Source organism: Arachis hypogaea, chromosome 6 (genome assembly GCF_003086295.3).
Source record: "Arachis hypogaea cultivar Tifrunner chromosome 6, arahy.Tifrunner.gnm2.J5K5, whole genome shotgun sequence".
In the NCBI taxonomy this organism is placed as follows: domain Eukaryota; kingdom Viridiplantae; phylum Streptophyta; class Magnoliopsida; order Fabales; family Fabaceae; genus Arachis; species Arachis hypogaea.
In genome coordinates, this window is record NC_092041.1 from 7,438,775 (window position 1) to 7,450,904 (window position 12,130).

A 12,130-nucleotide genomic window follows, 5' to 3' on the forward strand; every position below is an offset into this window, starting at 1 on the left:
ATTTTTTGTGATCATATATATTGGTGTTATAAATTTTATAATAATCAAGTCAAAATAATTCGTATGTATAATAGGATACCATATAAATTAAATGTTCAGCCAAAAAGAAATTCAATGATCTGACAGTAAAATCCTTGTTTCCAGCAAGAGAGCTCGATATAGATAGAAATCTATGTTAAACTAACTTGAATAATTTAATTTCCCATTAAATGCAGAAAATACATGATGCATGTAACGAGCAGCACCGATTCATTAGTAACAAAATTGGAAAACCTAATTCTTTGGTCAAAATGTTGAAACCTTTGCCTTGCTGCAAAAAAAATCCCAAGCAACAAATACATATGGCTTCTATATGCATTTGCTCCTTGAACGAGAAGTTAGAAATAGCGTACTACCATGTAACAAAAAATTAATAATTACATTCTTCTATTTCCCTGTTGCCTCTCCAGAATAATAAAAACAGACATCTCAACCTACCAGAGAACGTAAACGCAGAAAAACTAACTCTACCAAGTGCAGTTATAACTACCATGCATGCCATCTGCAGTAGGAAAGGGAATCTAATATGTCTTCTTCCGCATCGTTGTCTTCCTTGTGTCCTTTCTTGAAGTAGCAGTGAGTCCTGGTGTGGGTATATCTACAGTTGCTTGATACAGATCCTTCAATCTTCATACACAATAAGGATAAGGAGATCAATAAAGATAAATCGCCCTAGAATCCAAGTCCAAAACTAGTTACCCAATGAAAAAGAATACATGAAACCTACCTTGGAATGCTGAGGAATAGTGCAATGAAAAATAATCCAGCTATAAGAGGGAATACTGGTGCGGGCGTCAGCTCCTGCATTGCAGAAGAGGAAAGAATGAAACAATAAGTGCCATAGCAACAGAAGGAAAATGATGAATTTTTATAAATAAGGAAAAGGTGGTGACAAGAGGAAACCTGCTTCATCTGATCGTCGATCTTGTATCTCAGTGGGCCTACATGGATTTGAGTATCTTTCTCCAAATCTACCTCAATGATGTCGGATTCAAATTTAAGGGAACTCGAAGGGAGGCCAGACCGGAGTTGCAGAAGGTGTCTGCCTTTAGATAAACCCTTCACTTGAAAGTAGTTAGAAATTGGTAGGGGGAAGACAGACTCTATCTTATTTGGGTCACTAGCTGACTTAATTTCTACCATCAGGTGTTTATGCAGTTCCTTAGTACCATTTCCTTCAACATGGCAACTAACAATTGTAATTTCTGGCTCCTCAAAAACTACGAAATCTAAACCCCTGATATCCTCAGTTCCAACCTGGAAACATCAGCCAACAAGTTGGCATTATAGGATATTCACATTGACGGAAAAGCCAAGAAAGATAGCTACAAATGACTAACCTTGACAGGAATAGAATCAGGAGAAGCACGCTCTATGTTTGAACTGCCTAGAACATCCCTTTTAGCTACTTTAACAGCATAGACTGTATCAGGCAGTAGTCCTCTGAGACGGTAATTCCCAGAAGAATCTGTCACAGCTTCCTCGAAATAACCTTTTGACTCTGCCCGAGCTTCAACTGACACTCCTCCTTTGGGCTGGCCAGACAACAGTGTGACGAAGCCAGTAGCACTGCAAGAGTAGATATAACTCAGCATCTTCCAGAATAGAAGTATGCCCAAATTGGAAAGTGAAAAGATGGGAATAGTAGGAAAGTTTCTAGGGTGAAATAATGTATTCAAACCTGTATGCTACACGAGTCGCCTGAAAAACAACTTCTTTAAATTCCCCTCCTCCAAGCTCTATTGCCTGTGCTGAAGGTGAGAAAGCATACTCCTAGGAAATGTGATTAAATAAAGCTGAATAAGGCAGTTGATCACTACACAGAGATGAGCACCCACAAAATCTCAATAATCATAAACTTTTTAGGAAAGTCCTTATATTTTACAAACACGAGGATGCCAGAAAACAGCAACAACTTAATACAAGCCTAGAGATACAACTTATTGAGCTGCACAAGAACACATGAAGATGCTCTCTACAAGCAACACAACAGGGCCGAAAACAATCTTCAGCTATCCATTTCTTTTTCTCATTTTGTTTCTTTGGTCAAGCATAATCAGGCTCCTACTCCCTTTTGGAAGGTTAGAGATGATTTTGATCGTGAACGAAACAAATTACATTGTTAATTGCAAGTGCAGAAGCACATGAACCAGGACATACTGATAGCAAAGTCATGTAATCAAGTATAACAGAATGGTAGTAAAATGAAATACCACAAGAGTTATGTTCAGAGAAGTACCTTCAAAACAGGACGCAAATAGAATGTTCCAGGAAACAAATTATCAAACAGGAATGACCCTCCATCACCAGATACCGAGTTGTTTCTATAACCATTGTCACCACTCAAAGATAGCAGAACAGAAGGAATGGGTTCTCTAACATCATCCTTGTGATGTATACGCACTGAAATTTGACTAAGCTTCTGACAACTAAAGGAATAAGGTCCAACTTGGTTTAAATGATAGCCAGGCTGCATATAAAAAAAAAAGAAAAACAACAACTAAGCCTTTTCCCAGGAATAAACGTAAGAAAACATAATGGCAACAATGGGAAAAACAAAATTTAACAACATGCCTTGTACATTTAGTGCAAAGTATAACAATTGGTATTAATAAAAGGGAAGCTGATTGGTGATAATATAATAAGAAAATTGTACAGTACAAATTATGATATGAAAATGTTTATTTATGTGATTTTCCTCCATTTTTTAGCACACACCACGCTTTCAGATGAAATTGGAAACTATTGACAATCTGTTTGGGCAAGAACGAGAACTATCAACACAACCATCATGGAAATGCATAGAAACAGCCAACACCACTTAAAATATTATTTCTAATTTGACCTTTACTGTAGGTAGTTTGACATAGCTCTGGTGTTGTAGTATAAATTTCATATTTGGCTTCTATTTGGCCTAAAGCTCATGATTTTTTTGGAGGGATTTCCGTGGCAAATATGTTGAGATTGGAAACCTTTACTTTATTGGTAAATTATCTTTTGTTGTTAAAAAAAAAAACAAAATCCCTTTTACTCTCTCCTTTCTTTTTTATTTTATTCTTTTGTATTCTTCGTGTATATATCCTGAAAAAAGGTATAATAATGATAATAATATAACTACCTTTGAGGCTTCAACATTGTAACCAACATCATCATACAGAGGACCTGCCACAAAGGTGCCATCAGCCCCAGTTGATGTTTCAAGTACTATTTCACCACTTTTAAGTGCAGTAATGCTACTCTCTCCAGCTGCAACAAGCTTGATATGGACTCCAGAAAGAGGAGGAGAAACTGATCCTTCAATATATACTCCCAGTCGAGAAGAAAACGTAGGAATATAAGTTTGACAATTATCATCTGCCACTGATATCTGAGGAAATGGAATTTTCAAATGAAAATTTTAGTGATTGTCCCAAGGAATGGTGTTTACACATATTTATCTTTTAATACTTACATGATGCTCTCTAGGGTAAAACAGAAGTTTTTTCTCCCCATCATTCCTGTAAACAAACCAAAAGAATAAGTCAACAATACAAGTTTGGCACATGCAGTCAACTTTGTTTGACCTAAAGACTGAGGAGGGGAAGGAATGAAGTAAGGGAATAACTAGTTACAACATCAGCAGATGCAGTCAAGCATAAATCAGGTGGGGTTGGCTGCATAAATCAAACTAGACCAATAGACCATCCTATCTTATCATAACTCATGTCTATAGATAAGGTGTTTAAATTAAAGTCATTCTTATTAGTTTCATATTTTCTTGATAAATTTCGACCTCTAGATTAATGAGGTGTTCTCCATCTGATCACCTCTTATCGTAGGGTTTTCTCTAAGTATTCTCTTCATGTATTTAAACAACCTAAGGTAAGACTTTACCATCTTCTTCAATGCATGTATTGCTTAATGCAATATATCGTGCATATATTGCTAGTTCTATCTTATCTAGTGTTCTCACTTGTATAATGGAACATTCTAATCTCTGCGACATTGCCTTATAAGGTTTTTACTGTCAACATTCGATAACATAGGAGCACAAATGGAAAGTATTCAATCCCATAAGACCTTAATGTTGTATGGGATTGAAGGATGTAAATGTCAAACTGCAATTTCATGAACTTCATTTATTAAAGGCTGTATGCAGTCCGTCCTCTTTCAATAAATAGACAGATGTCATGAGATAGTTAGAATCTCTAGTGTGTATTCACACAAATGATCTTGTTTTGATCCTACCTCTTTCTATTGAAAGCCTTCTACTAAAATAGATATTTAATCAAATACCATTTGAAAAACCAACCAGAAAGTTGTACCTTGAGTCCCGAGGAATAAAGGTAAGCTTTTCTCCAAGATTGGCCCAAAAAGAGTACTCGTAGATAGCAGTATTTGTTTGATCTTTTTCATGGGATTTAAGTTTGGCTGTAGCAGAATCAACACCACCAGCTCCACCATTTTTAATGTCCACAACTATGCTCTTGGGTAATGAATCAAGTGAGCTGGGCTGCACATTTATTTGTCCTTTAAGAAGATACTTCTCTCCTTTTAGATGGACAGGCTACAAAAAATTAATTCAAACACATTGGAATAAAATACCACAAAGAAATAATCCACATCAATTAACCAAAAATATAGCTGTGTCTGAGTTGTCCATACCGACAGAACAGATGTATCAATTTTCACAGATGAGCTCCCAAAGAAGACACACGAGTCTACATATTTAAATTCATGTACTCCTGGATATTCCACACATATTTTCTGGGAACCTTTCTGCAAAGAATAGAAAATGAACTTTGTGAAGCTGCAATTTCATGACATAACTAATATGGACTATAATTGTCAGACACAATACCTTGATCTTCAAATTCACATTTGACCCATCGGGTTGAGTCAAGTAACCATCAACATTATGAGTTGAGATAATATTGACCCAGTAGCCTTTCTGAACAAATGTAATTCCTTCTAAGTCCTCAGCTCCAAGATTTACATCAATGAAGCTCTGCTCCCAGCACCAATCATCCTTTGAAGTCACTGCTTCAGGGGAACTATGTTTGACCTAAAACAACAATTATCAAACAGCAAAAGAAGGGGGGTAACACCACATGAATCAGAACAGTTCAACAAACAACTTATATTGAAACCAAAGTAGAAAATTATTTGAAAAGACAAGTCTTCATGCAATAGAATTTTAAAAGCCAATAAGAATGCTAATTGGGTTAGATAAAATACACAAATTTAAATGGAAATGTAAAAGAGGACAAACCTCAAGTCTATACTTTCCAGGAATAACATCTGAAAACAGAAATTCACTACTCTCGGTGGTCAATTTAATTGTCTTTCTATCTTCATTATGTTTGTCAACCTTGACAAGAGTAACAGATACAGATGGACCACATTTCTCCTTGCAGGATACAGCACCGCGAATATTGACCAGAGCCTACAATCATCCAGCACCAAATCAGAATAAAACATGTTTATCAGGAAAAGGAAAAAAATGATATTATACTGAATCAGGGCCTAAATCATGGCCCCTGTGAGAAGAAGGAAAAAGGATTCTCAAAGGAAATGAAAGAAATTTTAAGGAATCAAATAAAAGTCAACAATATAGGGAATTATATTGAGATTTGTAATGCATGCAAAATCACAACATTCTATTTTCCCTTATAAGCAGTGGGCCTTTGGCTCAGAATAACCACATAAATATTAGTTATATCCCATGAGTAACACAAGTACACAACCAGATGATGGATCATTCATGCTCAAGTATGTTGACAAAGGACTAATTTATAGATTTTGAGCATTAGATTGCAGTATGCACTTAATAGAATAGAGATTATAACATAAAAAATAAATTAAAAAAAAAAAGAACTAACAAGCTTGAAAGACACCCTATAGTTAGTATCTATGAAAAATTACCTGTGAAAATTCTACATTTAACAATGGACTTTTGACCACAACATCAATATATGACGGCATAAACATGAGCCCAGGAGCATTCTCAGCAATAGCTGATAACCGATATTCACCAGGCACAACCTAAAAAATAAACAAACATGTTACATGTCAGTATTAAGGCTGGAAAAATAACAATTCAGCAAATACAACTAGGGAATCATATATTTGACTACAGGATGTGGGAATAATTCCGAGCAAATCACAGAAGAAAACTTCCTCTTACTCATTCAGAGAAAATACCCAATAAATAAATAAATAAATAAGCAGAAAAAGTGATAGAGACAATGCAGAGGCTCTATGGATCTGATCCCTTCCCACCCACAGGCCCCAAGATTCGCAAGGGATTGCCTACCAGCCATTCCTCTTCTCTTCATTCTCTTTGCATTTATTCCCATTCACCTATAAATGAATTTTCCCCCTCGCTCATTTTCCATTACGGTGTTGCCATTCTGTTATGCTATAGGTTAGCCTTGAAACTTCCCATCTTACCCTTACCAGAAGTGTGAGCAAATCCTTACCATACCCCATCTTTCTAACCTTCCTCAAAACACACCCCTCAATACCAGGGATCTATCAATGCTCTAAATGCAAAAATAAAGAAACAATAAAACAATTTTTATCACTTAGTTGATATTTTATAAGGTAAACATAATTTGGACACCTATTCACAGAACATTGTTGTTTAACGAACTGCAAGCACTGAAAATTAGCTGTTGTTTTTTACTTATTATTTTAACATTTGAACGATGTTTGATATAAGATTGCACTACCTAGCCAGAATCCCTCCAAAACTTATCACTTTTTATATTCTATTTGTTCAAAAAAATAACTATATAGCAAATTAGAAGAACAAATAAATAGTTAGCCCAAATCTGCAACCACAAATTCTCAGGTTTCTCTTATACGTGGTTATTGCTTTCTGTCATCCCCTGTATAGCTCATTTAAAAAGATAATTATCACAAATTGCATAGTCCTAAATTTCAGAAAATTCCTTATCAAAGCTTGTGACCATAGGATACAAAAATACAACAAAATTGAGACATATCGCGAAGGTAACATGCTGCTTCTTAAACTAGTTAACTGGCAATAAAATCTAAAACACTCAGACCATACTGTAGAAACTCTCATTTGCCATCCTAAGCCACTGCTTCCTTTCGCCTTTAGTTAAACGTATCCACATATCCACATGATAACTCGAGGACCTCAACAAAGGGAGGGGGGAAATGACTAAACTATTGCTCGTTGAGCAAACATACCTCAAAGCAGAATCTTCCATTTCCATCTGTTTGCTTCTTTTGTGGTTTCACATTCTCAGGTCCATGTGTCAAAGCCACCTATTACAATTAACAAAAGATCAGCTTTCATTAATAATTTAACATGCGAATATCACTGTAATAAATAAATGAGAGAAGAAGCATACCTTGGCTTTCGGACCACCACTAACTGACCTAACTGAGCCACAAAGGTCATATGAAATGGCATTAATGTCTTCTATTGAAGCCATATTTGGCAAAACCTGATCATGAAAGCAATCCTTAAGAAAAGTGCTATGATAGCGACGGTATTCATTACACAAAGTATCAATGCTAAATTTCATGCTTTTATCAACAATTGAGAATTTATTTATCATGTTACCACTAGAGCAATCTATTGAACTCAAATAAATCTAATATGATGTTAATGCTATAATTTACCATATAATTCTCCAACTTCCTGAATTTGTAATGCTCCTTTTTGGCTTCAATGGTATAATGCTTGGATGTCACCTAAGAAGTTCAAAAACATAGGTAAGGGGAGGAAACAAACACACACACACACACACAAGACTCTACTTTGATACCTGATCAAGCTTATAATATCCTTGATTATCCGTAATAGACCTGTCATGACCATCCACTATGATTTTAACACCCTCCACTCCCATTTCATTTCCATCAACCACACGGCCTCCAAGAGAAAACCCAGTTACCTGTAATAATAATTGACATAAACAGATAATTGAAAAAACCAGAACACAAAAAACAGAGTAAAATTCAAATACGATCATTGTTACCACAAACTTGTGACAACATACTAAGTATTTTTATTTATTTTTTTGATAAAAAGAAGAATTCATTAAAAGTAAAGAGAAGGATAATACAAATTGGGGGATAAAGGAACCCATACACAAAAGCAAAAGCAAAAAAAACAAAGATTTATCTATAAAGCATAGCTTTCCAATCTAACATGACCAAGAGGGCAAGTCCCCTATGAAGATCACGAGCTTTACACCAACTAGATGCTAGGCGTCTAATTCTATCCCATAAAACATGCTTGTCAAAAAATCTGTCGTTGAAGTTGCGTGCATTACGCTCCAACCAAATAGTCCAAGTAGTCATATATATATTTGACACCTAGATGTTTAGCAATTCAAAATTTTCATTTGCAATTCTTTTCCAGTTTGGTTTCTCTTATATTTTTTCATATCTTCTCAAGAGGCAATATGAACTTTTATAACTGATAGCAAGCAAATTTTTTCATCAGCATTTTCAGTGATGCATCATTAAATAATTAGTTTTACCACAGTGATGGACCTTTTGTTTACTTTTTGAATGCCAAAGAAAGAAACTAAAAAGATGGTATGTACATGCTACATTTTCATCTATATATTTTACCTGGAATTTCTGAGGCACCGTTACATGTTGATGCTTAACATTAACCGAGACGCTGGACGGTGAAACATCAAATACTGTATTTTCACCCTTATAGTAAGGTACGAGTTCATAACTTCCTGTAGATTAATAAGAAGGGTGAGCACCCATTTAAGCAATAGGTTGTAGTAGCAGGTGATAATAACAAGAAATTTTCATACAATACAAAATGACAAATAATCAACACAAGAAAAAAAAAAAAAAAAATTGAAGTGAAGTTTCACTCTATCATCAACCAAGAGAGAAAATGGCAACAGACAGGTGCATTGTGAAGTTTCCAAAACCTTGAAAAACTAAATTATATCTTTCCACATACATAATTATAGATTGTCATTGGTTCAAAAGTTAAATGCACAAACTAAAAAGCATGATGGAAATAATATACGTGTGTCAGAAATTCTAAAGAGTGCTCCAACTAGAGCAGAAAAAAAAAATTAAAATCCACAATGGCACACACCAAAGGAGGAGAAAAGAGAATAAGCATTTAAAAAGTGAGTTACCACAAGGTACAGAATTGAATGTGAACTTTCCATCAGCATCGGACACAGCATGACAGAGAGCTACCCCTTCTCGTGGACCATTTGGAGAACCTTGTAAACATTCTACCTCAGAAACATCATCTGAATATAGGAAAACATGTACCCCTAATATTGGATTTCCCTGTAAAAGGAAGAACCAAAATAAAAGAAACCATTACAAGAGAAATGATTCAATTAAACCGTCAAGTAGAAAAAACAAAACCACGACATTGTTTTGGAAGTTCAAGTTGACTGAGAGCTACCCTCAACTCACTCATAGATATATGTATAATTGAATATATGAAGCATTTGGGGTAATCAATAATTTAGTCTTGATTCTATATGTCACGCATATAAACGGCATTCTTCACTAAATTATCATATAGGATTAATAGTTCAAGTGATAATACAGAAATCAACATACACAAGTCCCTTTAGAAAACATTACCTGAGCAACAACAAAACCACTGATACTATACCCAGGGACAAAGAACACATCGTCAACTACACCATTTCCAAAGCCCAACTCCACCTGCAAGAAGCACATTATTAGAAACATTGCAAGCAGCATATTGAAGCTCATTAAATGCATTATGAAATTAAATTTGACACAGGAAAGCATGGGTATTAATACAAACAAAATGCCAAAATACAGCAACATAAAATAATAATTCAGACCTGGGTTGAACCTTTAACTTCAACTTTCATATTAGGACTTGAAGCTCGTAGTTCATATTTTCCTGCACATCAGATGTATTTCCCATATGTTGGAACCACAACTAGAAGGAGAATCGGAAATAATACGAATAATGACAGAAATGAATTGTTTTACGAACAAATCCTCTGGACCAATGATAATACCTTTCGGTCACATTGGTACTATCACAGGATGCGCACAATGTATTTTTTGCATCCAATCAGCTGAATTTCCATTTCAACTTATTCAATCTAAACATCCTGATTAGCATGTTATATGACTTAGGTTCCCCCCCCCCCCCCCAACACACACACACACAACAAGATATTAGAATTTAAACACAAAGATCTAAGCAGAAGTAAAGAAAAAACTTCCCTACCTGGAATTATATTTTTAAACAAGTAATTCCCTGATGGAGAAGTTAAGACAGCAGAGACAACATCCCCAGCAGGGGACAATAGCTCAACTTTTACATTTGAAGGACCACCATTTTTAACTGAACAGCTTCCTCCACCTACAGCTCCAACAACTCTACCAGATATAGTAAACCTACAGAACAGAAACTTATGCAGGTAATTTAAAAAGGCAGAGCATCATCAAGTTAAGAAAATAGAAATTTTAAACTTAAAAACAAAAATTAAAAAAAGAAAAAGAAAAAGAGTGAATGAAAAATAGAACAATAACCCACCCTGTGAAATGAAAATTGATATCTTCATTGCCATTACAACCTTTATCGTCAACCACCACTGGAACCTACAGGGATGGAGGAAAACAGAGTGAAATAGACCATAAGCATGCATCAAATATTTCAATTTTATCAAGATTCAGAAAATATAATAGATAAACATATCATGCATACAGATGAAGCAGGAAATAAACAAACAAATCCCCATAAGAAAATTGAATAATAAGCAAGAAATAACTAACCTTCTCTGGATCCCATGCCCATCCTTCAGGTCCATTAATTTTAATTACAAAGGAACCCTACAGTGAACACACTTGCATTGAGAAGAACAGACTAATGCATAGAATATATAAATCCTTGGAGCACGAAGATCATGCAAGTTTTACCTTGTCATAAACTGGAATAAAGTAGTATCCATTTGGAGCACACTGTGTTCTATCCTTTACCAGTCCATCCACTGTTTGAAGCTCAACCTATAACAAATATATATTGTTGAAACAACCAATATGCATAATTTTTATGTTTCCACTTCGTTTTAGGTTTGCAACAGAGTCATTCAGTAAAAACCAAAGTTTACAAGCACTCACCGTGACATGAGAATAATCCAATTTGGAATCACTTTGCCGCCTCGATTTTACTAGCGATGAGCTCGCCTATAAGAAAACAAAATAACATTCAGCTGATATAAAGAAAAGCAGAGATTCAGATCCACGTATTTGCATCTACAAGTAAAAAAAGAAGCAGAGGTAGATTGCTTTGTTTACCTCGACGAAGCCGCCGCAGCCATAGATGGAATCAGCAGAAGCAGCTGAAATAGAATGAAGTGCGATGAAGAGCGATAAGCATAGGGCGAATCTGATCGACATATCGGATCTGAGATGAATTCAATCAAAACAGATCTCGACGATCATGTGATATGTTTAATCCTTCAGTTTTTAATCCTATCTTATTATAATACTAATAAACAGTGGTTGAATCAAAGTGTGAAGTGTTAACTGTTAAGTGAAGATGGATGGAGGAGGGTTTATGGGTTTAGTAGGACGGAAGAATCACAGCAACGAGAACGGGCGGCTGCTAACTCTACCGCGCGGTAGCTGTGATTCTAATATTTTGTTTACTGGACTCGGCTATCAGCTTAGCCTTAAAGATTTCTTTTTCAATTTAATTTTATTTTTGACTGATATATCAGTATCAGAGTTGTTTAATTATTGAAAGATTTTTTTATTTTGATTACTCCATATTTTTTATTTTCAACTTAATTAATGTCACATATTTAAAAGCCAAGATAATACAATATGACCTAAATATTCAAAAATTTTAGCTAAATTATATCTAGACTCTACTACTACGAATCAGTTAATTTTGATTAAAGTTTGTAGTTATCTCTCTCAAGTCTCAATACAAATTTTCCCCCTTTTTGTTACTCTTCTTGGGGCTAAAAAATCTCATTTATCTCACATGAGGAAGACAATATAATACTTCTAATCAATACTCCTTTTCAAACGAGGGTTTTGATACCAAAGAATAAATAAAAGAATAATTTTATACATCTAAGTC

The 12,130-nt window shown here is 35.0% G+C and overlaps 1 protein-coding gene across 1 annotated transcript; it reads right to left on the reverse strand.

The window, feature by feature from the left end:
* Window positions 1-175: 175 nt before the first annotated feature.
* LOC112695725 (uncharacterized) lies at window positions 176-11,752 on the reverse strand. The gene is made up of 27 exons (XM_025748183.3): window positions 11,338-11,752; window positions 11,161-11,226; window positions 10,960-11,046; window positions 10,816-10,872; window positions 10,577-10,641; window positions 10,268-10,437; window positions 9,870-9,931; window positions 9,640-9,723; window positions 9,174-9,333; window positions 8,638-8,753; window positions 7,824-7,952; window positions 7,678-7,749; window positions 7,404-7,499; window positions 7,240-7,317; window positions 5,944-6,063; window positions 5,291-5,464; window positions 4,880-5,083; window positions 4,684-4,797; window positions 4,344-4,585; window positions 3,491-3,536; window positions 3,158-3,406; window positions 2,279-2,509; window positions 1,721-1,812; window positions 1,380-1,608; window positions 943-1,296; window positions 767-840; window positions 176-666 (listed from the first exon to the last, which is right to left on the reverse strand). The coding sequence occupies exons 1-27, from the start codon at window positions 11,437-11,439 to the stop codon at window positions 561-563; spliced, it is 3,579 nt and encodes a 1,192-aa protein (XP_025603968.1). The 5' UTR covers window positions 11,440-11,752; the 3' UTR covers window positions 176-560.
* Between the last annotated feature and the right edge of the window lie 378 nt (window positions 11,753-12,130).